Genomic DNA, 23,718 nt, shown 5'->3' with positions numbered 1-23,718 from the left:
CATTAAATAAAAGTTTAAAAAAAAATGCAAGTCCTTTTTTCTTTATCTGAAATTGAAAGAGATCTCCTATCTGAAACAGCCGGGCCTGGGGCAGACCTAAGCCAGAAGTTAGGAACTCAGTCCAAGTCCTCCATGTGGATGGCAGGAAGCCGAGTACTGGAGCCATCACCCGCCACCTCCCAGGGTGTGCAATAGCAAGAAGCTGGAATGAGGAGCAGAGCTGGAACCGAGGCCCGAGTACTCTGATACAGAACACAGGTATCCCAAGTGATGTCTTAGCCGTTATGCCAGACAACCCCCAAGTGATAACTTGTTTCTAAAATTTTTTGATTACACAGAATTCTTTTTGACCTCACCAGCTAACAGCCTTTCCCCATGGATGACCATGGAACCAGGAGTAATGACAATGACCAGTGAGGAGGTGTGGGGTTAGGGAGCAGGACAAGAAGTCACGTTGTAGGGGAAAACGAGAAAATTCCAAGAAAGAGCACTGATTTTCCCAAGGAGATTAGCCACTAAAAAAAAAAAAAAAAAAAAAAAAAAAATACTTGGGACACATACAAATGCCTGACAAAGTCCTAAGGCAGACTTGCGCACGCCAGCGGTTCCTGGGCATATAAAGAGTGATACATAGATGGTTCCCAGATAAGAGTCTCAGAATCCTATTCTTCCTGGTAATTGTTTAATGGTGTGACTATCAGTCCTTGATATTGAAAGACTTTGCACATTCCAGAGCCTTGACACAAGTCCCTCTGGTCGGGAATTAGCAGGTCAGTAGCAGCTGTCATTCCTGTCACAGCTGTCTCAGAGCTCCCCAAGATCCCAGACTACTGCCAGCAGCAATAGGAAGGAGTATAGGGCCCAGCAATTCAGTGAGCGGAAGAACATTGAAAGCTTGAGGCAGGACTGGAGCACCGGCCTGGTACGTGGTAAGGGATGAACGTTGGCCAAAGACCCAGCCTCCGTCACAGCACGGGGAGCCAGAGAATAAGATGCCCGGAGACCGCAGAAGGAGGCACACTGCCAGCGTAAACACGTTTTTAAAATCCATTACAGGAAGAGGGGACCTGATACAAGCCAAAGAGGAGAGAAAGTGCAGGTGGTGTCAGCATCAGCAAACTGGGAGCGTCTTTGCAATCAGAAAAAGTAGTTTCAAAGTGAAGGTCAAAAGCTTTAGCAGAGTCTTAGGAAATAATGGAGTTGAATGAGGCTTCCTAGGAGGTTAACTAGAAGAGAGACTGACTGCCGGGAGGCAAAACTTCAGGCCCCGAAGCACAAAGCGCCCATGCCTAATGGGAGAACATCTCTGGTTTTTGAATCAAATCCATGGTATTTGCCGTAAGGAAAAAAACACATGACAATTGATGGAATATTTGCTCTGCTGGGTTGGAAGTTGGGTGAGAGACACAGCTTTATTTATCTTTTATAATACAATGAATGTATTTTTTTGAAGATTTATTTATTGATTTGAAAGGCAGAGTTACAGAGAGGCAGAGAGGTCTTCCATCCCAGCAGATGGAATGACCAGAGCTGGGCCGATCCGAAGCCAGGAACTTCCTCCGGGTCTCCCCGGTGCAGAGGCCCAAGGACTTGGGGCATCTTCCGCTGTTTTCCCAGGCCATGGCAGAGAACTGGATAGGAAGTGGAGCAGCTGGGACTTGAGCCGGTGCCCATATGGGATACTGGCATTACAGGCGGTAGCTTCTACACTACAGGTGTACCTACACTACAGGTGTAGCTTTACCCACTACACCACAGTGCCGGCCCCAAAGAGACACAGCCTTAGAAAATGCTCACATGGGCCTCAAATGAACTGATCAGTGATCTCTGACTTGACAAAGGACCCTCGTGCCGGGTGTGGCAAACCAGTGCCTGTCCCTATAAGCCCAGCGGCTCCTCTGCACTCATAAAAGGCTGAAGTCCAGTGGGAAACCTGCAGCCCTTCCCAAGGGCCGTAGGTGGGGGAGGGCGTGCCATCACTGGCCCCTCTACAGATTCAGAGCCTGAGGCCCTGGGGCTGGTGGGTGGGGTTGTGAGGCTGTCTGGCTGCACCCTGCCCTGCTGTCTGTCCCCAGGAGGGAACATCCTTGACCAAGGGAGCACTCTGCAGTGTTTTGCAAATACAGATGGGCCAGACGCTCTGAGGGGCATGCTGCTATGGTAGGACATACTTCTGGGGCCACCCCCAACAAGCCTGGGGCAGCCGAGGAGCCTTGGCCCTCCTAAGGGAAGGGGACAAGCTTCTCAGGCCCCTCCGGGAGAGAACAGACCTGGCTGCCCCAAAGTTTGCCTGGCCAGGCCCTGCCTGGGTGACCTGTGTGCCCATCCGGCTATCAGGGAGTTTTGACTGAGGGTAACAGTGGCAATGCCCCGGCTCCCACACTTGACGCTGAGCCTCTGCTGTCCCCTCCTCAGGCTCAGCCGCACCTGCCTTGCTGATAAGGAGCTTCTTCCCAGAGACCGGCCTTGGCTGCCAGTAGTGTTTACAGCGGCTGCCGAGGTCCACCCATGACCTCCGTCCCCTCCCCAGGGGAGCCAGACTCAAATGCAGGTCCCAGGTCGAGAGTCCGAGTTCTGCGGCCTCGGTTTCCCCATCAGGCAAATGAGAGTGTGGGACTGGTGCCCTTTGTGGCCCCCTTTGCATCTGTCGTCAGCTGAGCAGGGGTCTGACCCGTGTGAACGGCCCCAGCGCCAGCCCTGACGGGCACCGTGCAGAGCTGTGCAGGGCAGGCGGCCCCAGGCCTCCCCACAAGTTCCCGCTGGGGTTCCAGGTGGCACCACACCAGCCCTGGCAGCAGTGAACAGGATGCCCTGCCCACCCTCCACCTGCTCAGAACCGCAGGGAACGTGTAAGGATCCTGGGCGGGGAAGAAGCCGTAGCTAAGTTACAGACACAGCAGTTCTTGTGGGCGCTGCTTGGCTCCAATGGGGAACACAGCCTGTTAGGGTAACAGAAGAGCTGGTTGCAAAGCTTATCTCCTCTGATTCCCAAATAAGGGCAGGATTTCTGCTGTGTGGAGAGAGTTCTCCAACTGACGCGGGAGAGTCTGGTTTTAAGAAAAATGGAGTGAAAAGTAAACAAAACATCTGGGTGGCGGGGGCGAGGGTGGGATTTCCTGACTCTCACCTTTTAAGCTGCTTTCTAAGGGGGAACAAAGGTGTTTAATAATTACTGTGGTGTTTAATAATTACCGTGGCTGACCTCTGTACCCTCTGGCTTCCTTCACTCCCAGGCACAAGACATGGCCATTCCTAGGGCTCAGTGTGCAGACGCAGGCAGTTAGCTGGGGCGGCAGGTCCTCTGGCACGGCAAGGTCAAGGAGGAAGGTAAGGCCGGCGGGGTGACGGGAGGGCTTGCCGCTGTGCTGCAGGGGCCCGGAAAGGATTCACTGACATGACCATCGCCTGGTTCAGCCTGGAACCGGTTTTCCCAGTAGAATTTTTCATGCAATGCATCAGTGAACTTGTGTGTTATCCCACAAGGGGTACCTTAGTCTTGCAAAGGAGTTGTAAAGGGGGAAAAAAAATTCCTTCGTTGGACTCGATTCTGCTAAGGGCAGTCCCGTGTGCAGTCCCGTGTGGTTTGACTTTGGGAAACAGCGATGTCGGCCCCTGGAGGAAGCATCCTTTCCAAGTGCGTCACAGCTGAGGACGGGGAGCGACAGGTGCAACACGAGCCCTGGAGCTCGGGGAAGGACCCCGGAAGCTGGTCCCACCCCACCCCACCCCGCGTGAACAATCCAGGGGAACTTCAGAAACCTCATGGAAAAAATCAAATGAAAAGACAGGTTACTTGGATGCCAGAAAACCTTGAAATCGGGCATAGCTTTTCCCTTACTATGCATTTTCAAGAGTCCTGCATAAACTTCTCATTCCGTTTCCCATGAACCTATGAAGCCGCTTTGTACTCTTGGCGTATTGTGCCTTGGGGCTGACAATGGCACCCCGCTAAAACGCTGGCTGTATCTGGAGTCCCAGACCCTCGAGCAAGGCAGGGCCCTGACGGGGCTGCCGTCTGTGTCTGGTCTGCTTGGCGGGATCCAGACCCCACCTGTGCTTTATTTGCAGCCCCCTGGAGCTAGCGGGAGGGAGGAAGGAATGGGGGAGACGGTCCCGAGAAGACGGCGGGAAGATGAGAAGTCCATCCAGAGCGACGAACCCAAGACCACGAGCCTCCAAAAGGAGGTGAGGTGGTCTCGCCCCCCGGCGGGTCCTCCCAGGCCTGGGGTGTCTGGAGGAGGGGCAGGGGCAGGAGGGTCCCCGGTGGTGCCCAGGGTGAGCCGATGGTGTGGTCGTCTTCATCAGCCACGCCTCTAGCGAGCAATCCTCCCACCACACCTCTGTGTCCCTCTTTGCCTCCCAGCCTGGACTCGGCATATTCTCTTGAACTTCACACAGGCAGACATGAAGTTCATGTGTGCGTTTCTGCCTGCTGGCCAAGCATGTGGAAGGCCTGCACTTGGTCAGAGAGGGCCTGGTGATGGTTGGGGTCTCCACTGGGGCACCCTGGCCAAGCACCTGTTCTCACAGCTGTGAGTCTCTTCAGCAGTAGCCACTTCTCTCTTCATGGGGCGCAACAGGGATAAACACGCGGGGCTGCGGTGTGGCAGGGAGCTGGGGCTGGTCCCGGGCCTGGAAGGAAGGGGCGCTTTCAGAGTGGGGTGGAAGCAGAAAGGGGCCCGGGGCCCCACGCTGTGCCAGTCCCCGCTGTGTGGGGACATCAGGGGCCAGACACGGCAGGACAGGGAGGCTCCCGGCTCCCCAGAGTATTCTCAGAACAAGTGCAGGCTCAGGGAAGGCCTCAAGGCCAGGACAGGCTGCAGAGGTCTGGGCGGGGGTGCCTGGCAGTGTCGGGGACAGAGGAAGGGGTTCACCAAGACTCTGGGGCTTGACCAGTGGCATGGCCTGGCTGCTTGGCCTGGGGTCCTGGGCGACGGGGCAGCAGCACCCGCCCTGCCGCCGCCAGTCTCAGACCTGCTTGCAGTAACGGTGTCTGGGATCCATGGTGGCCTCGCAGCAGGGCACAGCTGAGCAAATCCCTAGCCTGTCCCAGACTCAGGCGGCTCCAGAGCTTGGTAACTCAGAACCAGCATCCCTGGGCCAGAGGGAGGATTTGGGACAGACATTTGTAAGCCAAACCTTGGCCTCTTAGGAGGGCCGAGGAGGGGACAGCTCAGAGGGACCCCTGCTCAGGTATGCCAGGGATCCCTCGCATGGCCAGCCTGCAGTCCAGGTCAGGTCATCCTCACCTTTTGGGCTCATTGACCTGGGGCTCTGGATGTCAGGCCTTGGCCACTTCCAAGGGCTGAGGCTTTGAGCAGGGCCCTGAGTCCGGCTTCTTGCCTTGATTGGTATGTAACTTACAAATGGCAAAGTGCGTGCATCATTAGGGCTCAGTTTAGTGAATCTTGACAAATGTGGTGGCCCAGAAAACGCCCCTCGCCCCCTTTCCAGGAGGGCCCCCAGCCCTGAGTTTCTACCACTGCAGGTCAGTTTTGCCTGCTCGTGAGCTTCATAGGAGCGTGGACCTGACCCAGGTTGTGTTCTCAGTGCACTCTGCGAAATGGCATCAAGGCAAGTTCTGGGTTGCCAGAGCTTCTGTCCCTGGGGGGCCGCCCCTGCTCGCCCCCGCGTGGCGCCTCCAGCCAGGACCAGGCTCTGGCTTTCCTCTACTGAAGAGCTTTCCGCTCTGCCCAGCAAGACGTGCGTCAGAAGGGCTTTTCTCGGCGCTGACCTGACTGCTCGATGTGCCTGTGTGTTTCCGTTAGGCACGTGGGACCCCAGCCAGGTCTGTCCTGCCTGGCTGCATAACTGCAGGCTGCGACTTAACCTTCCGCTCCTCAGTTGGCTCCTCTGTAAGATGGGATGATGGCGCATGCTCAGTCGTGGGGCCGGGGCTGGTGTTGTGGCACAGACAGAACATCTCCGTCACTCTGCCTTTCAAATCAGTCCGTCTTTTTTTTTTTTTTTTTTTTTTTTTTAAATGCACTGGACTAGGGATTAATCAACTTGATGCTCTTTTTTTTTTCCCCAGAAAGCTATTCATTTATACATTTTCAAAAAAGATTTATCTAGTTCAAAGAGTTTGAGAGAAAGGGACAGGAAGAAGGAGAGAGGGGTGGGGAGGGAGAATTTCCCATCCACTGGTTCACTCCCCAGGTGGCTGCATGGCCAGGGCTGGGCCAGGTTGAAGCCAGGAGCCAGGAGGGTGCAGGGCTCAAGCACTTGGGCCACCTTCTGCTGCTTTTCCAGGCTATTAGCAGGGAGATGGTTTAGAAGTGGAACAGCCAGGACATGAACCGGTGCCCATATGGGATGCCGGCATCACAGGCAGTGGCCTAACCCACTGCGCCACAGGGCTGGCGCTGACTTGACGCTCTCCTAAGCCAAGCTCCAGCTGTTGCCACTGCAGCAGCACAAGCTGCAAGTGCCGGGGCCCTGGGCCCGGGTTCAGCTGGGGGCACCTCTGGCCCTGAGTGGGTCTCTGGCAGCGTGGACTCTCCCCTTCCCTCCTCACATCCCAGGTGGGTCTGATCAGTGGCATCTGCATAATCGTGGGCACCATCATCGGCTCTGGGATCTTCATCTCCCCCAAGTCTGTGCTTAGCAACACGCAAGCCGTGGGACCCTGCCTCATCATCTGGGCGGCCTGCGGGGTCCTTGGGACTCTAGGTAACGGATGCTGCTCCCCGTGCCCTGCCTTCGATGCTGGACTCCCTTCCCATGGGCCTGGGCAGGGAAGGGCCAATCAGGCTGTGACTCAGTGACCCAGGGCTGGACTGTGGGGCCGCCTGGAGGGAGAGGACCGTGCCGGGCTGGCCTGAGCACCGGCCTCCATGTGGGAGGCCGGAACCTTCCTTGGACCAGGGCAGACCTCACGGTGGGCTCTGGGAACCCTTCCTCTGTGTGTTCCAGGGGCTCTGTGCTTTGCGGAGCTCGGCACCATGATCACCAAGTCGGGGGGTGAGTACCCCTACCTGATGGAGGCCTTCGGCCCCATCCCCGCCTACCTCTTCTCCTGGAGCAGCCTCTTGGTCATGAAGCCCTCGTCCTTCGCCATCATCTGCCTTAGCTTCTCTGAGTACGTGGCGACGCCCTTCTACTCAGGCTGCGAGCCTCCCAAAGTCGTTGTGAAGTGCCTGGCCGCCGCAGCCATCAGTGAGTACCCACGCCTGGCACCCGGGCAGCCCCGGCACAGAGGGAGTCTGACCTTGGTCCTCCATGTGCAGAGAGAAGCCGTTCTGGGGCTGAGGGGGAGACAGGGCAGGGCTGGCTCCTGGCCCCGGCCATCCCTGTGGTGCCGAGAAGCCGCGCGTGTGTCAGGGGCTGCAGGCTGTGGCCGCGGCGGGGCCCTGGGTCGCAAAGGCCACCAGGTGCATTTTCAAGGTCCTGAAATCCCTTTGTTTGGCTCCTACCCTCTTGGCATGCAGGAGATAAATCCCACTGGGGGGCGGGGGGCAGGAAGGAGGCTCCCAGCAGGGCCTGCTGGAAACCCCACGAGCAGAGCGCTGCCCCTTGACCCTCCCCAGTGCTCATCACCACTGTGAACTCGCTGAGCGTGCGGTTGGGCAGCTACGTGCAGAACTTCTTCACAGCGGCCAAGCTGGTGATCGTGGCCATCATCATCATCAGCGGACTTGTCCTCCTGGCCCAAGGTGACCAGCGGCAGGACGGGAGGACGGGCCCACCACGCCTGCACGCCTCCCCCCGCCCCCCCACCCAGAGCCATCCTGCCCTGGGAGCCTGTCTCGAAGGACGCCTGGCAGGGCTTCAGTGGTCTCGCTTCCCAGCACAGGAACCCTTCTCTCACACAGAGATGGGCGCAGGGTTGCCATGTGCTCAGGTGACACCCCCCTCGTGCTGTCTGGCTCACTTACAGGAAACACGAAGAATTTCGAGAATTCCTTCGAGGGTGCAGAAGTCTCGGTGGGAGCCATCAGTCTGGCATTGTACAATGGGCTCTGGGCTTATGATGGCTGGTGAGCGAGCTGGGCACTCCTCGGGTGGCACAAATCGGGCAGGGTTCCTTAAGACTAAGTTCATCTCTTGCGAGGACTTCCCCTTTCTGGGGTTCAGTGTAACCCTCAAATTCACCTTCACATGTCCCGTATGTGACTCACCCAACTCCTTATCTTTCTGTTCCCCTGAGGTCCCACAGACACCCAGACACCTGTGCTTCCCCCAGGTCTGGCGGGGCGCCTGTCCCTGACCCAGTGCCCTGTGGGCAGGCAGTGGTGGGGCCCCGAGCACAGTCCTTCCGGGAAAATCCAGGCGCAGCTGGGTGAGAGGCAGCCACGATGCCCAAGCACTCGCCAAGGCTGAGAACATCCAACAGCGCTCGTAATTCAACCTCGAGACTCTTGGGCTTGGTTGATGAGATTCTGTTGATGGGTCTCGGGGGCAATCATGGCCACCCACCAGGCTGGTCTTTCCTTCCCAAGATCCATTTCTAGGTTCCAGTCCCTTTTCAGACAAAGAATCTTCCGTTTTATTCGGAGCACCTGGGTTCTTGCTACTCCTGATTATTCTTTGAAAATCCACAGAATTCCCGTGGAAACTGCCAGAGGTGCAGGTCATGGTAGAGCCCCGAACTCCGCTGTCACCAGCCCTCCGGGCGATTTCCCTGCATTCCTGCCGGGTTGTCTCCCGATGGCGGGGAATCTTGAATGAGGCCAACAGTCCATGTGCTTCCCCCTCTATTAAAACATTTTCCATCGCTATAGTGAAATGGCTGCAGTCGGGTAACTTCATAAAGAGAGGAGCTTTGTGTTGCTCAGAGCTCTGGGGGTTCAAGGGCGTGGGGCAGCATGGACTTGGCTGTGGGGGGAGGCAGAGACCACATCCTGAGGGAGGGAGATGGAGAGAGAGAGGCAGAGACAGCCTCCAACGTGCCTCAGCAAAACAAACAAAACTCAAAGTTCTGTCTCTTCTGCAGGAATCAACTCAATTACATCACAGAAGAACTCCGAAACCCCTTCAGGTAGGGGAGGCGGAAGGGCAGGGCCCCTCTCACCGGCCCTGGCGGGAGGCAGAACCCTAGCGGCCTTTATTTCTGGGTGGTTTTGCCTTAAACAAGAGCCTGAGAGGGAGAACTCCGGTGTGAAAATGTCCCCTGGCCCTGCCCGAGGGACAGGGCAGGAGCGGCCCTGGAGCGTGGAGGAAGCGCCTCCCGCCGCCGCTCTGCTCTCGCCCTCCCAGAAACCTGCCGCTGGCCATCATCTTCGGGATCCCGCTGGTGACCGTGTGCTACATCCTCATCAACATCTCCTACTTCACGGTGATGACGCCCACGGAGCTGCTGCAGTCCCAGGCCGTGGCTGTGGTGAGTGCGGGGGTGGGGGCCGAGGGCTGGGCCCAGGGCAGCCAAGAACGACAGGTAAGGGGCAGGTCATGGTTTGGGTCCCCTGAGGCCACCGCAGGACGACTAAGTCTTGGGGCACGGGGCAGTCCCAGAGAGGGCTCAGGGAGCCGCGAGGCCCAGGAGCGGGGGCTTCTGTAGCAGCTGGAGAGGAAAAAGGCCAAGTCTGCTCTGTGCAGGACCAGCTCTCTCCACCATCCTCAGAGGACCTGAGCCCGCGGGGGACGTGGGTGGGGGCGCCTCTTGGAGGCGAGAAAGGTCCCCAGGACCCCTTTCACTTCCCTCCTAGACCTTTGGGGACCGCGTCCTCTACCCAGCCTCATGGATTGTCCCAGTGTTCGTGGCGTTTTCAACCATCGGTGCTGCTAACGGGACCTGTTTCACAGCTGGCAGGTAGGGGCCCCGGCCCCGGCCCCAGGGTGGGCACAGCCCTACCCGGGAGAAGACAAGCTCTCGAGGCCCCCAGGGGCTCCGCCAGCTGAAACTCTTCTCTTGGGGCCCTTGGGAGCACCATGGCAGTCAGAGAAGGGACCGGGCTCCACGCCACGCTGCCAACTGGCCAGCAAGGCTGCCACTCCACACTGGGCACAGCTGAACCCAGCAGGGGGCTGGGGGAGGGACGGGGGCAGTGCCACTGGACCGGTGAGTTTACGCATTGGACGTTTTACGTTGTATTTTTCACCTGTTGAGATTCCCCAAGCATCCAAATACAGACACGCACTAGAGCAGGAATTTCAGGGCCAAGTAGTTAAGCATCCGGGCTTGCCGGCCCTGGCAGTGTCTGTGGCTCCTCCAGCCCACCACTGCAGCGTGCAGCCAGCAGCCGCTGTGGGTCAGTTCCCATACCACCTCACTGACGGACAGGCCTGGCTGCTAGGCCTCGAGACCCAGCGTGGCTGGACAGTGAGCAGCCTGGTCCCCTGGCTCCAGGCGGGGTCCTTCCCGGAAGCACCGCCACACTCACCGAGGTCTGTGCTCAGGAGTCCAGGGCTCCCAGGGACACCTCTAGCCGAGCCCACCTCAACATCCCCACCAGAAAAGACGAGACGCACGCCAGAGATCGACTGCTGAAGCCAAGTACACGCAGTACCAGTTCTCCATCCGTGTTCTTTTTTTAGATTTTTGCCTTTCTATATGAATGGTATTTTTTTTAATTTAATTTATTTGAAAGGCAGAGTTAGAGACAGTGAGTGGTAGAGACAGAGAGAGGTCTCCCATCTGCTGGTTCACTCCCCAAATGACTGCAGTGACTAGGGCTGGGGCAGGCCAAAGCCAGGAGCCAGGAGCTTCTTCCAGGTCCCCCATGTGGGTGCAGGGCCCCAAGCACTTGGGCCATCCTCCACTGCTTTCCCAGGCCACAGCAGGGAGCTGGATCAGAAGTGGAGCAGCCGGATCTCAAACCGGTGACCACGTGGGATGCCAGCCTCACAGGCGGCAGTGTAACTTGCTATGCTACGCCACCAGCCCCTAGAACCCATTTTTTGAATTCTGAAACTCTGAAATTTATCAGTCTTTAAAAAGTGTATGGAAAATGTGTTGTGATGAAAAAAAAAAAAAAATACATGGATTTCAGAATTCTTTCTGCACCAAAACAAACTTACTTTTGAGTCCAGTTCCCACGACCTTTCTGAAATCCCCTTGTGTGGCACACTGTGATTAACCATGGTCACCTTGCCGGGCAACAGGTGCCAGAAGCCCTTCTCCCGGCCTCCCTTTGGCTACCAGCACCCCCTCCAAGGCCACCTCCCCTCTGCCATTCCGAGCTTCCAGGAGTCTGGAATTTTGGGATTGCACCTGTGAGATAATGTGCTGGCTATCTTTGCGTGCCCAGGCTTACTTCCCTTGGCACAGCGGGTCTTCACAGCACGTTTTCAGCCTTTCATTTGTTCCTGGGTGCTGGATTGCCTCTGTGTCTTGGCTATTGTGACTGCTGCTGCAATGAACACTTCGACTTTTCTGGATGTTTAACCAGAAGTGGGATGCTGGATCTCACGGTAATCCTATTTTTGATTTTTTGAGGAACCCCTGTTTTGTTTTCAAAAATGGCTACGCTAATTCCGGTTCCCACCAAGAGTGTCCTCCCCACCTCCTCACCAAGGCTGCTCTTTCACTTCTCGGATCGCGGCCGCTGGAACAGGTGTGAGGCGGTGCACTGCGGCTTGCAGTCCCGTTTCTCTGACAGGTGATGCTGAGCCTGCTTCATGTGGCCGTGGCCTTTCTGTTCGGGTCCTTTGTCCACCTTCACAGTTGTTTGCTTGTTCTCTGGAGTTCCCTGTGTCCTCTGGAAGTCAGCCTTCAGTCTGATTATGCTTTGCCAGTATTTTCTCGCAGCTGGACGGTTTCCTCTTCACTCTGTTGTTCTCTGTCCTGTGCAGAGGCTTTTCAGTTGGCTGCCACCCCCGTTGTCAATTTCTGCACTTGCCGCTTGTGCTTTTAGGGTCACACACGAGAAACTATTGTCCAGACCAGTGGCCTGTGGCACTCCCATTACCTTTGCATGGTCTCCCCGTTAGGTCTTTGGTCCATCTGGATAAGGGGGACAACAGATGAGCGTAGGGGTCACCAGTTTTCCCGTGTCTGTGGGGATTTTAGAGCCTTGGGGGGCTCGGGGCAGGGCTGCACGGGGAAGTGCCAAGTCTCCCACTCCACGGGCGTGGACTGCTGTTCACCTGGTCATCTCTGATTTTTTCTAAAAATGTTCTGGCGTAGTTGTGGGTGTACAGTTCTTACACATCTTTTGTCAGATTTATTCCAAAGTCATATATTTTCATGCTATTACGAGTAACAGTGGCTCACTCTGAGTATATAAAAACACAACTTTAATAGCCCTGCTGAGGTCTAAGTACCATAAAACTTACCCTTAGTAAAGGCTCAGCTCAGTTACGTAAGCAGGTTTATAAAGCTGTGTGAACCCCATCACAATCAACCCCAGGACATTCCCATCAACCCAAAAGCTCCCTCCTGCCGAACGCTGATCTCTGTTCCTACCTCCAGGCCCAGGCAATATCTAATATTCCGTCTCAGTGGAGTTACCTGTCCTTTGCAGTTGGGACTGTGTTCTACTCATTTATGTTGTATATATATTTTTTTGAAATATTTATTTATTTGAGAGGCAGAGGTAGACCTCAGTAGCAGCCATTTGGGGGGTGAACCAACCGGGACTAGAACCTGGCACCCATATGGGATGCCGGCGCCGCAGGTGGAGGATTAAGCCAGTGAGCCGTGGCGCTGGCCCCTCACGTGGCTCTTTGAAATCCCCTGCCATGAGCTGTCCTTGTGCTAGAGAAGACTTGGGAACGCAGAGGGGGTGCCTCCATCCAAAAGTGTATTTACCTTGCCGGTGTCCTGAACGCCAGCTGACTTACATCGAATTCCAATCTGAAAGTTCCCTCATCACTCTGGATACCGTTTCTCATGACGTTTGCTATAGTTCATGCTAACTCAGGGGCTCATCATCTAAATCCAGTAGCCTGTAAGAGTCTGCTTCTTTGCAATGTCTACATCCGGGGCTGTTGGTGTCTCAGGTCGAGCGCTGGTCTCCGCATCATAAAGTTTTCTGCATTTTAAATTCGCCTTGTTTCTGATCGTGAATTTCTCGTATTTCTCACCTGCGTTTTCCAGCTCTCTGTACTTCAGATCCAGGTTCCAACCCATTTTTTCCACTGGTCTCTAATTGAAACTTTAATTATGGCCACTTTTTGAAGAAATGCTTAGATCATCTTCTCGATTATCTTTTCATGTTTTTTTTTCATCTACTTGGGAGGCAGAGGGAACTAGCGGAGAGAGAAACCTGCATTCCGTCCGCTGGTTCACTCCCCACACGCACATGCAGGTGACGGCTGGGGCTGGGCCCGCGCACCTGAGTCACCGTCTGCTGCTGGCTCAGAGGCCGAGCGGCCGGCACTCGGACGCGGGACGCAGTGCCTTTCTCGAAGGCGTTAAGCATCCTCCAGATTACCAGACTATCCCTGCGTGCGGAGCCGCCCCTCCTTTGGCTTGTTTCGTAGCATAGGATCAGCACCGCCTGTCTGCTCTGCCGGCAGCCCTAGGCGCTGAGGTCCCGGCTCTTCCCCCAGGACCCGCGTTTCTCGCATATATTAAGCCTCAAAGATCTCGGGGCCTCTCCAGTGTCTCTTCCTGCTCTGCCGACTTCATGCTGGGTGCCTTCCTCTCTGCCACTCTTCGCTCCTGGTTCCTCCTCCAGGAGGGCGACCAGGCCGCCCAGGAGTGGGACTCGGACACTAACTCAGGGCCTGTGGGACAAGCTGCTGATGGCTGTGTGCTTGTTTTTCAGACTTGTTTACGTGGCCGGCCGGGAAGGCCACATGCTCAAAGTGCTCTCTTACATCAGTGTCAGGCGCCTGACCCCAGCCCCTGCCATCATCTTTTACGTACGTATGGGACCTGCGCAACAGTGCCCACCTGGAGGGCAGAGGGACCCCAGTTTGCACGGTGACAGATGCACACTGCTAAGCCCAGGTTCCCAAGATCCTTGCATTGAAACAAAACCCAGGACAGTTCAAACAAGCAATTCACCTGGCTGCGCCCCCGGAATTTATCCACGACAGCCACCGTGTGGATCTTCCACGTGTGTCCTTTGTTCCGGGTCCTTCTAACAAGCGACACTGGCCCACTGGCCCAGAGAAGACTGATGCATTGTACTAGTGGTGACTGACAGCAGCCACTCCCAACTCAGAGGTCAGGGCCTCTGTGGGGGATGGTCCTTGGTTGTGTGTCACCACTCTGGGGTCCCAGGACACCCACATTCCTAGCCTTCTGTCCAAGCTCCCCACCCCTCTGCTGTCCATCAACCTGCTCACCATGGAGACAGCGAGACCCACAGCGGGGAAAGACCAGTCCAGGGCCATGCAACCAGCACAGGCCCAGACCAGACCTGAGCTTCATCGTCCGAGGTCCTGCCTGTGTGGAGAACTCTGGAAGGGAAAGTCACCATTAGGCAGGGCTGGTCAGACCCGTCCACGCTCAGTCCTTGCGTTGAACCACAACCTTAAACGTTCGGCTTTCCCAAGCCACTTCCCAGGCTTCAGAGAACAGACCCCACGGCCAAGTCCGGTTTAACCCCTGCCCGGGTGGGCTACCCGGGGTCTCTGTCACGCTAGTGCTGTGCGCAGGGAAACCGCTGCTCTGGCCGTCTGCGAAGCGGTGAGGACTGGGTTTTCACGCACCGATGACCTAAAATTTGCTCTTCTGTCCACCAGGGGATCGTTGCGACCATTTATATCATTCCTGGTGACATAAACTCCCTCGTCAATTACTTCAGTTTTGCCACATGGCTGTTTTATGGCCTGACGATTCTAGGACTCATCGTGATGAGGTTTACAAGGAAAGAACTGGAAAGGCCCATCAAGGTAAGCTGAGTGTCCCGCGGTCACGAGTGGCTTTGGTTTCTTACAGTGACGTAGACGGCTCTGCACTGAGCAAGAGCCCAGTGAGCAGCGTGTGGTCAGTGCAGGCCGCAGGCCAGGCCAGCCTGTGCACAGCTGTGGGGCGAGGACGCCTAGCCAGTTTCCTTACTGCTTCTTGTAGACAACACCTAAAGGGAGGGGCTAACGCTATTATGTGGGCATACATAGGAGATAATATAACCTATCATGTAAAATATCTAAGGGTCAGCACCTCCTGGCCACCACTGGTTCTGACAGCTGTGGTAGCTCTAACGGTTAGGGTGACTCTCAGAACAAAGGCACAGCCTTTACCAGCAGACACTTTATTTTCTTAAGATTATTCATCTCAAAGTCCGTTATGCAGACAGGAGAGAGAGAGAGAGAGAGAGAGGTCTTCCATCACTGGTCCACTCCCTAGATGGCCCCAACAGCCAATGGCTGGGCCAATCTGAAGCCAGGAGCTTCTTCTGGGTCTCCTAAGTGCTTGGGCCATCCTCCACTGTTTTCCCAGGTGCATTAACAGGGAGCTAGATTGGAAGTAGAGCAGCCGGGACTGGAACCAGCATCCATATGGGATGCCAGCACTGCAGGCATTACGCCACAGCACTGCCCACAGAAGACACATTTCTCAAATAGGGGAGGAGGTGACAAAAGAAACGGAGCACATCAATTAAGACCCTGGATAATGAGCTGCATGGGGGTGCCCACGAGAACATCTTCCTGGTTAATGTTTTCTTGGGAGAATATGTGTCAGGCTCCTTTGTTGTTGCCTTTTGAAGTTTGTAACAGCTCTAAATTTAAAGGTTTGTTTATTTGAAAGGTAGAGAGAAGGGAAGCGACAGAGATCTTCCACCTGCCAGTTCACTCCCCAAATGGCCAGGGCTGGGCCAGGCGCCAGGAACTTCTTCCCACGTGGGTGCAGGGGCTCAAGCACTTGGGCCAACTTCCACTGCTTTCCCAGGTGCATCAGCAGGGAGCTGGATCGGGAGTGGAGCAGCCAGGACTCGACCACAGTGCCGGTCCCAACATCTCTATATAATCTTGAATCTCCTGATCCTTCCACTTCCAGCTCATGTTTATATGAGTAAATTGCCAAAGGCAGCAGGAAGTTTTCAACAAAACATGCATGTGAGGTTTGAAGTCACATTCCAAAGGCACCACACACGCCAGGGAAGCGAGAAGCACGTGTCAGGCTGGGCGGCCCTGCGTGAGCCACGTGACTCTGCTCAGCGCAGACACCTGTGAAGCACGCAGCGTGCTGGCTGTGTGAGCTACTGTTGCTTTAGCCGTTTTCGAGCTGGGAATTTGAAATTTTTTTTTTTTATAATGCAAGATAGTTTTCCGACTTGAAATAAGGAAAATACTCTCCTAGGGAGTGTTTTCCCACAGACTGGCTCTCTTCAAGGGCAGAAGACTGACAGAAGTACACGCTGAGTGTTGACAGAAATACGAGTGACGTGAGACGGGAGAATGAGCCTGTCAGCTGTGCACAGCTGGATTGAGAGGTTTTTAGCAGGAAGGTTTATGAAGCTGTGGAAAATCAAACATAAGGGGCTGGCGCTATGACACAGTGGGCTAAGCATCTGCCTGCTGCATGGCATTCCATATGGGCATCAGTTCGAGTCCTGGGGGCTCCTCTTCCAATCCAGCTCTCTGCTGTGGCCTGGGAAAGCAGCGGAGAATGGTCCAAGTGCTTGGGCCCTGCACCCACGTGGGAGACCCGAGAAGCTTCTGGCTCCGGCTTCAGATTGGCCCAGCTCCTGCCGTTGTGGCCATTTGGGGAGGAAACCAGTGAATAGAAGCCCTTTCTGTCACTCTGCTTCTCAAGTAAATGATCTGTAAAAATAAATTAATTAAAGAAAATCAAACATAAGAGGATAGGAAAGCAGCAGCAGGCAAATTAAAACTCAGAAAACAAGGGCGAGACGTGTCAGACAAGCACTCAGGCCTACAGCGTTGCCCAGGACAAAGCCAGGCAATGCGAAATCTCCCGGTGAGGAGATGATGCTGAAAATCCATCCACGCAGCCATCCAGCTCCCACACCCTTGCGAAGTGCTTGTGAGCAGAGACCGCAGGACCGGCAGGGAGCAGCGAGCACACCTCCTCCAGCCAGCGTGGAGCCAGACACTCCACTAGGAAGAGGCCCGGGACTGGAAACATCACCAGCTACGGCTCCAACTCTGGACCCCCCAACACGCGCCTCTCCAAGTGCATCCAAGACAGGACTGGCAAGTGACCTCCTCTGCCACCACAAAGGAAAATTTAATATTTCAAAAAATAATACAAGTCTCGTTCTCTGTGAGGCAACAAAACCGGAACTCAAGAAGACAAACCTGTGGGGCCAAGAGGACACGGGCACTGCGCGTGCGCACACGGCTGGAGCAACAGTGGGAGGAGACGGAGGCCCGGGCACCGTCTACACAGCACGTGAAGAACTTCCTCACATTCGATACTTGGATGAATAAACAGGAAAACAGGCAACTCAGAAAGTACAATAACGAATGCAGAAAACCAAGAGCAGAAAAACCTAATAACATCGAGAAGCCGAGGTGTCAGGGAGGAGAGAGCAATCACTCTGGCTTCTTTCAGAGTTCTCCTTTTTCAGTGATCTGGAACAAACGAATACCAGGAAAATCTGATTTTAAGAATTTCCCAGCCAGCGCCGCAGCTCACTAGGCTAATCCTCCGCCTAGCGGCGCCAGCACACCAGGTTCTAGTCCCGGTCGGGGCGCCGGATTCTGTCCCGGTTGCCCCTCTTCCAGGCCAGCTCTCTGCTGTGGCCCAGGAGTGCAGTGGAGGATGGCCCAGGTGCTTGGGCCCTGCACCCCATGGGAGACCAGGAAAAGTACCTGGCTCCTGCCTTTGGATCAGCGCGGAGCGCTGGCTGCAGCAGCCATTGGGGGGTGAACCAATGGAAGGAAGACCTTTCTCTCTGTCTCTTTCTCTCACTGTCTAACTCTGCCTGTCAAAAGAAAAAAAAAAGAATTTCCCAGTACATTATATGAAGATACTTAAAGGGAAGTTTATTTCGGTGCAACATTTTTTTTACAATCCTTGCCAATGAGGGGGTCTTTAAAAAGTTCATGGAAAATGAATATTATGGGAACATTAATTTCACCCAGGTCTCCCACAGGGGTGCAGGGATCCAAGCACTTGGGCCATCTTCCACTGCTTTCCCAGGTGCATTAGCAGGGAGCTAGATCAGAAGTGGAGCAGCCAGGACTCGAACCAGCTTTACCCACCACACCACAATGCTGGTCCCCATTTAGCATTGTTTTGAATATACTAGCAAGGGATATAGAAAGAAGAAAGCAATCTGTGGTGTGAGAGGCAGAAAATAATTTTTAAAGTCTTTAAAACCTTTTGAAGATTGTATAATTATGTATCTGGAAGATGCAAAGGAATCAAAGAACAAACTATTAATAAAGTGGTAAGATATAACATCCACACACTGAAATCAACAGCCTTTATGCAAATGATTCCAATGAAAAGATAATGGAAAAGAATACCTCGGTCCCCAAAATTAAACACACACACACAAAAAAACCCAAAAATAATCCCCTGCTGTGGGCATTAGGATGCCCACTTCCCATCCCTTTCCGTGGGGCCTGCGTTTCAGTCCCGGCCCTTCCTGCCAGTGCAGAGCCTGAGAGGCAGTGGTGACGGCCCCCCAGCTGGGTGCCTGCCGCCCACGTGGGAGACCTGGATTGAGTTTTTGGCCCTTGACTATGCCCAGCAGGAATCTGGAGAGTTCGTCCCCTCTGTCTCTTTAAAATTTAAATTATGTATCAATGTAAGGAGGTTAGACCTCTAGGTGGGAAACTATAAACTACACCTGAAAGACCACAGACTCTAGACTTAGGGTGCTGATGCGCAAATGAAGTGTGAACTGCTCTGTAAGCCGTGAATGCAGACAGCCTGCCCAGGACTCAAATTCCAGAAGTAATAAAGAGAAAAAAATCAGTCTTTTTAAAAAGCAAGTGAAACACACACACAGCAGAATGGGGGCAGTCTTTGCAGGTGATATCCTCCCCCGCCCCCCAACAAAAGAAAGAGTTCCCAACAATTGAGATGGGCAACACCAGTCCTTGAAGAAAAAAATTTTTTTAGAAGTTCAAACAAAAATGCAAAGGCACTTACACATGAAAACAAAGAAGCTCCAAATCCCAGCAAGCTCATCAAGCAAGCAGGCCAGAACGAGGAGAAGTAGCACTTGCGGCCCATCAGGTGGGCAGCAAAGATGAGCTCACTCCCTTGCCCGTTGGCACTGGGTGTGGAGCCCTGCCCCTCGGGGCGGTACCTGGCAAAACTATCCAATCATTTTCTCTTTGGCCCTTTATCCCAATCCCAAAGAGAAACTGCAGACATGTGAAATATACACAAGGTTCTTTCTTGAGGCACCAATTCTATCAGCAAAAGATTCAACACGACCCCAAAGCCAACAGGCAACACTCAAATGGTGTTTCAGCCACAGACACCATGGTTAGCAGCAACAGGAAACGGATGCTCACTCACTTCACATTTGACTATGTCAGCATCTCTGGATGTGCTGCAGGAGCAAGGCCAGGGGCAAAGCTGTTATTGTGTCATTTGCTACTTCCTAAACAGCAGTGGAAGGTGAACATATAAGTTTATGTATATGTGTTTATTCTCATGGAAGAAATATGAAAAGGGAAAAAATGAAACCCCCAAATTAACAAAGGAGCAAAAGAAGCCTTGCTTGTGTGACAAGCAGGTGACAGCCACGGAGAAGGGGATTACCAGGACTGTTCATCCCTTCGTGCGTTAACCAACCACACAGCGCCTTAAAGGTCCAGTGACTTACGTTCCTACTCGTGTAGTTCCTGGGGAATTTCTTATAGGTGCATTACAGAACACAGCAAATAAGGAATTATGTTCACATGATTAAGAAACAGATTTTCAGGGAAAAAAGGCATAAAAATACATATAATCTTACATTGGAATTGGAAATGTCAGTATGGATATATGAATTTTTTTCCCTTCTTGAAAAGTTTTTTCTGTCCTTGCAAAAGAACAGAGCATACTCCAGACCCTGCACGAGGGTCTTTGAAGCCACTTCCTAACCGGACGGCAGGTGAAGGGCTTCACTCTACAGTTCCACAGCATTAGGCGACTCCTTTGTACCCTCGGTGAAGCAATGAATCAAGGCAATGTTAGCAGGAGAGGCTAAACCACTCAAGCTTCACCTCCAGTTCAAAACCAGGAGGTTAACAGGGACATTTCTCATGGTGGGACTGGACCGCTCTCCCTCTCCTAAGCCCACTGACAGACCTTAGGAATTCCAAAGTGGACAGACATGTGCCTGATGGAAGTGCACTGCTCCACCAGGAAGTATTCGTGCCTCTAACCCTAGCTACCAGTGTGCAGGGAATACGGGGGACAGAGGCCAAGGCCAATGGCAGCAGCAGGATGCCGTCACATGAAGCTCTATGTAGAGCGTAGAGGGTCCATCTTCCAGTTTGTTTACCACAAAAGGGAGGGAGAAGAATGGCACTGAACTCATCAGAGACACACTGAGATGTGTCACAGTGACACGGTGTCCAGTGGGTTCTTCGTATTCTAGGGAAAAGAAAAGGTGGAGTAGATGAGGTAAGACTGACAAGCTGACAGAAGTTCCTAAAACTGGAGGGGTCACGTAGAGGTCACCATACTCCATCAGCCTTGCTGCCTCTTCAGTGAAAAACATCGACAGCAAGACAGACGGACGCACGCAGCCGCACAGCCAGCCCTGACCCCTCGCTGCTCTGCTTGCAGGTGCCCATCTTCATCCCCATCCTGGTGACCTTCATAGCTGCGTTTTTGGTCCTGGCCCCAGTCATCACTAACCCAGCGTGGGAGTATCTCTACTGCGTGTTATTTATCCTGAGCGGCCTTGTATTTTACTTCCTTTTCGTCTACTACAAGTTTGAATGGGCTCAGAAAATCTCAAGTAAGTATCACATCAGGTGGTTCCGCTATGAAAGCACAGAGCTGCAGCGCCCCACAGTGCACCACCGCCCCCGGCTGAACACCTCCGGGCCCGTCCTGGGCCGCCTGTTTCCATCACTTCGCCTGCCAGGCAGGAAGGGAAAGCAAAGCATTTTAAACAGAATCTTAGGGAGGGGGGCGGGGGCGGGGGCATGGGGAGGGGGGAGAGGGAGCAGGGAAAGGGAGGAGAGGGAGGAGAGGGGAGAGAGGGGAGGGGAGACAGGGAGACAGCTCCCATCTGCTGCCTCACTGTCCAGGCCTCCCTTGTTGACACGGTCGCGTCTGCCTCCCACGGTCTGTGTGAGCAGGAAACTGGCCTCAGAAGCCAGAGCCTGAACCCAGCCACTCCCGTGTGGGACACGGGGTCCTGACTGCTAGGCTAAACACCTGTCCCTCATTTCCTTTTTAACTTAAAATACCTGTAAGCTTAGATGGCCACCGTGACCTCTGATGAGTGCGGTTCACTAGTGTTAAGTATGTTTATCTTCAGCGCACCACGTTCCTCTGCCTGACACACGCGCGTACCAGCTAAGAGCTCACTGGCACGCCAGTCGCTCAGTGACAGAGCCAGGGCTGGGAGAGTGACAAGGCCTGTGCTGCCGCAGGTCTCTCCTCCATCCGGCAGTCATTTGCATCTGTTTTTAAAAAAGACAACTATTTATTTTTATTAAATGTATTCTACCTTTCACTTATTTGAAAGGCAGAAAGAGATCTTCCTTCTTCTGGTTTGCTCTCCAAATGCCCACAACTGGGGCTGGGCCAGGCCAAAGCCAGGAGCCGGGAACTCCGTGTGGCTCTCCCACACGGGGTGGCAGGGACTCAGGTTCTTGAGCCACCATTTGCTCCCGCCCAGCATGTGCGTTGTTAGCTGGGAGCTGGATGGGAAGTGGAGCAAGGACGCAGGCCCAGGCACTCCAGTATGGGATGCAGGTCTCTCCAGTGGCATCTTAATCATGGTACCAAGTGCCTGCCCTCAACTGTTGTCTACAAGTTTAGCTGCATAAGCCACTTTCACACCTAAAGTCCACTTGTGCCAAAGACGCCTCTGAGACTGAATTACACTTCTTTTCTTTACTTCAGTGCTATATTCATAAGTTGTAAACTGCACAACAAATTGAAGTGCACCAACCCTCCTCATCAAAGCCTTCCCAGGCTCCCGAGCACCCCCAGCAGGGCCTGCCTCCTGCTCTGTAAGCTCCCTGAAGACAGGAAGTGGGCTGTGTACGATGTAATCCCAGCAGTGTCTGGCCTGTCACAGCCCCGTGGTGTTACTGAGTCCTGTGGCCGAAAACCTGCCCGCTGCTCAGTTTCTCACCAGCAAGGCGCAGCCTGCCCTGCAGGCACTCCTGTGCGTGCCATTTATAGACCACACACACAGGGGGGACAGCCAGGGGATGACCAGTAGAACCCGACCAGAGGGCCAGCAGAGACCTGGGCTTCAGACCCTGCCAGCCAGGACTGAGAATGCCTGAGCACGCTGGGTCCTCTCCACCTCCACTTCCTGGGCCATGAGATCGGTGCCGTTACTGACCTGACAGTGGCGAGAGAATTTAGTTCATGTTGATTAAGAGTGAAACAGCAGCAACATATTGTTATTTCCACCAGGCACTTGTCTCCTTCCTGAAACAGCCCCTCCCCCCGTCTCTACTCTGACCTCAACCCTGTGCTGGGAGGGAGTGAGGTTGTGGGCACTCCTACAGAAGGGAAAGGAAATAAGGAAATGCATTCGTGTGAGAGGAAACAGCCTTCCGGCCCACGTTGTGGGTGCAGCGGGAAAAGCTGCCACCTTTGATGGCAGCATCCCGTGTGGGCACTGGCTCCTGGCCTGGCTGCTCCACTTCTGATCCAGCTCCCTGCCAGTGGCCTGGGAAAAGCAGAAGATGCCACCCATGTGGGGACTTGACCGAATCCTGGCCGTTGTGGCCATATGGGCAGTGAACCAGCAGATAGCTCTAATTCTAACTTTCAAATAAATAAGGAAATCTTAAAAAAAAAAAAAAAAAAAAACAAAAAAACTTGGATTTGATCATGGCAACAGATAATCTGGCCAGGATGACGGAAGCAGGCTTTGGAAGCCCACGACACTAAATAGATCTTGTTTCTCAGCTCTAGAAGATTCAGCAAGCTGCTGCCTACAGAAGTTGGTAGAAGTTGGGTTAAGGTGGTGAAAACCAATGAGTGATCTTACACTTTAAATAAACAGAAGTCCTAGTGACTTAGACACTGGTAGTAAGTATATGTGTAACTTAGTTTTCCTAGAGTGTGCATTGGTTAGTGGCAGTTAAATACTTGGCAGCTTCCTAATTCCTTAATGGAAACAGCTCGCTCCAAAGCCCCAGCGTGGCTCCGGGGACAGCCGTCCGTGGGCACGCACGCTCCGCTAACCAACCACCTGCCCGCTGCTTGTGTTCCAGAGCCCATCACCATGCACCTCCAGATGCTCATGGAAGTTGTGCCGCCGGAGCCAGACCCCAAGTGACAAGTTTGTGTCTTGTAACCAACTCAACGCTGTGAGGAGTTTATTTTTGTAAGCAGTATTTGTGGTATTTCTTCCTGATTTTTTTCTTAAGAAGAATTGTATCAGATGCTTATGTAATATTATTTTTTGGTATCCTTAATTGTCTGGGTGGGTTCCAGGCGTGTACGGTGACCCCGGCAGGTGCAGCCACGGCCCAGCGGCTGCTGTGTGCTTGCCCGAGGGACACAACACGCTCCCGCGAATAAAGCGCATCCTGCATCGCCGCCAGCGATGTGTGTGCCTCTGCAGGCCTCGGGGCTTCCGCTTCCGCTGACGGGGCGTTGCAGGCAGGCAGGCGGGCGGGCAGGCGGGCAGGCGGGCCCGTGCTTTACCGCCTGCTCTCCTCGCTGCTCAGACGCCGCCGCCTCTGTCTTGAGCCAGCAAAGGGCCCGGCCGGGCCACGTCAGGCTGCAGGAGGCAGCCCCGGCGCAGAGCCGCCCTCGCGCTC

At 54.1% G+C, this 23,718-nt stretch overlaps 1 protein-coding gene across 2 annotated transcripts; it reads left to right on the top strand.

The window, feature by feature from the left end:
- Positions 1-95: 95 nt before the first annotated feature.
- On the top strand, positions 96-23,504 carry SLC7A9 (solute carrier family 7 member 9). 2 transcript variants are annotated; one of them, XM_051828198.2, is made up of 13 exons: positions 96-258; positions 3,234-3,327; positions 4,069-4,185; positions 6,525-6,672; positions 6,916-7,158; positions 7,530-7,655; positions 7,880-7,979; positions 8,936-8,980; positions 9,199-9,322; positions 9,648-9,751; positions 13,653-13,749; positions 14,578-14,727; positions 23,167-23,504. In XM_051828198.2, the coding sequence occupies exons 3-13, from the start codon at positions 4,099-4,101 to the stop codon at positions 23,281-23,283; spliced, it is 1,341 nt and encodes a 446-aa protein (XP_051684158.2). In that variant the 5' UTR covers positions 96-258; positions 3,234-3,327; positions 4,069-4,098; the 3' UTR covers positions 23,284-23,504.
- The last annotated feature ends 214 nt before the right edge of the window (positions 23,505-23,718 follow it).

The sequence above is a fragment of the Oryctolagus cuniculus genome, chromosome 18 (assembly GCF_964237555.1).
Source record: "Oryctolagus cuniculus chromosome 18, mOryCun1.1, whole genome shotgun sequence".
Lineage (NCBI taxonomy): Eukaryota > Metazoa > Chordata > Mammalia > Lagomorpha > Leporidae > Oryctolagus > Oryctolagus cuniculus.
This window is presented reverse-complemented; position numbering and strand designations above follow the sequence as displayed.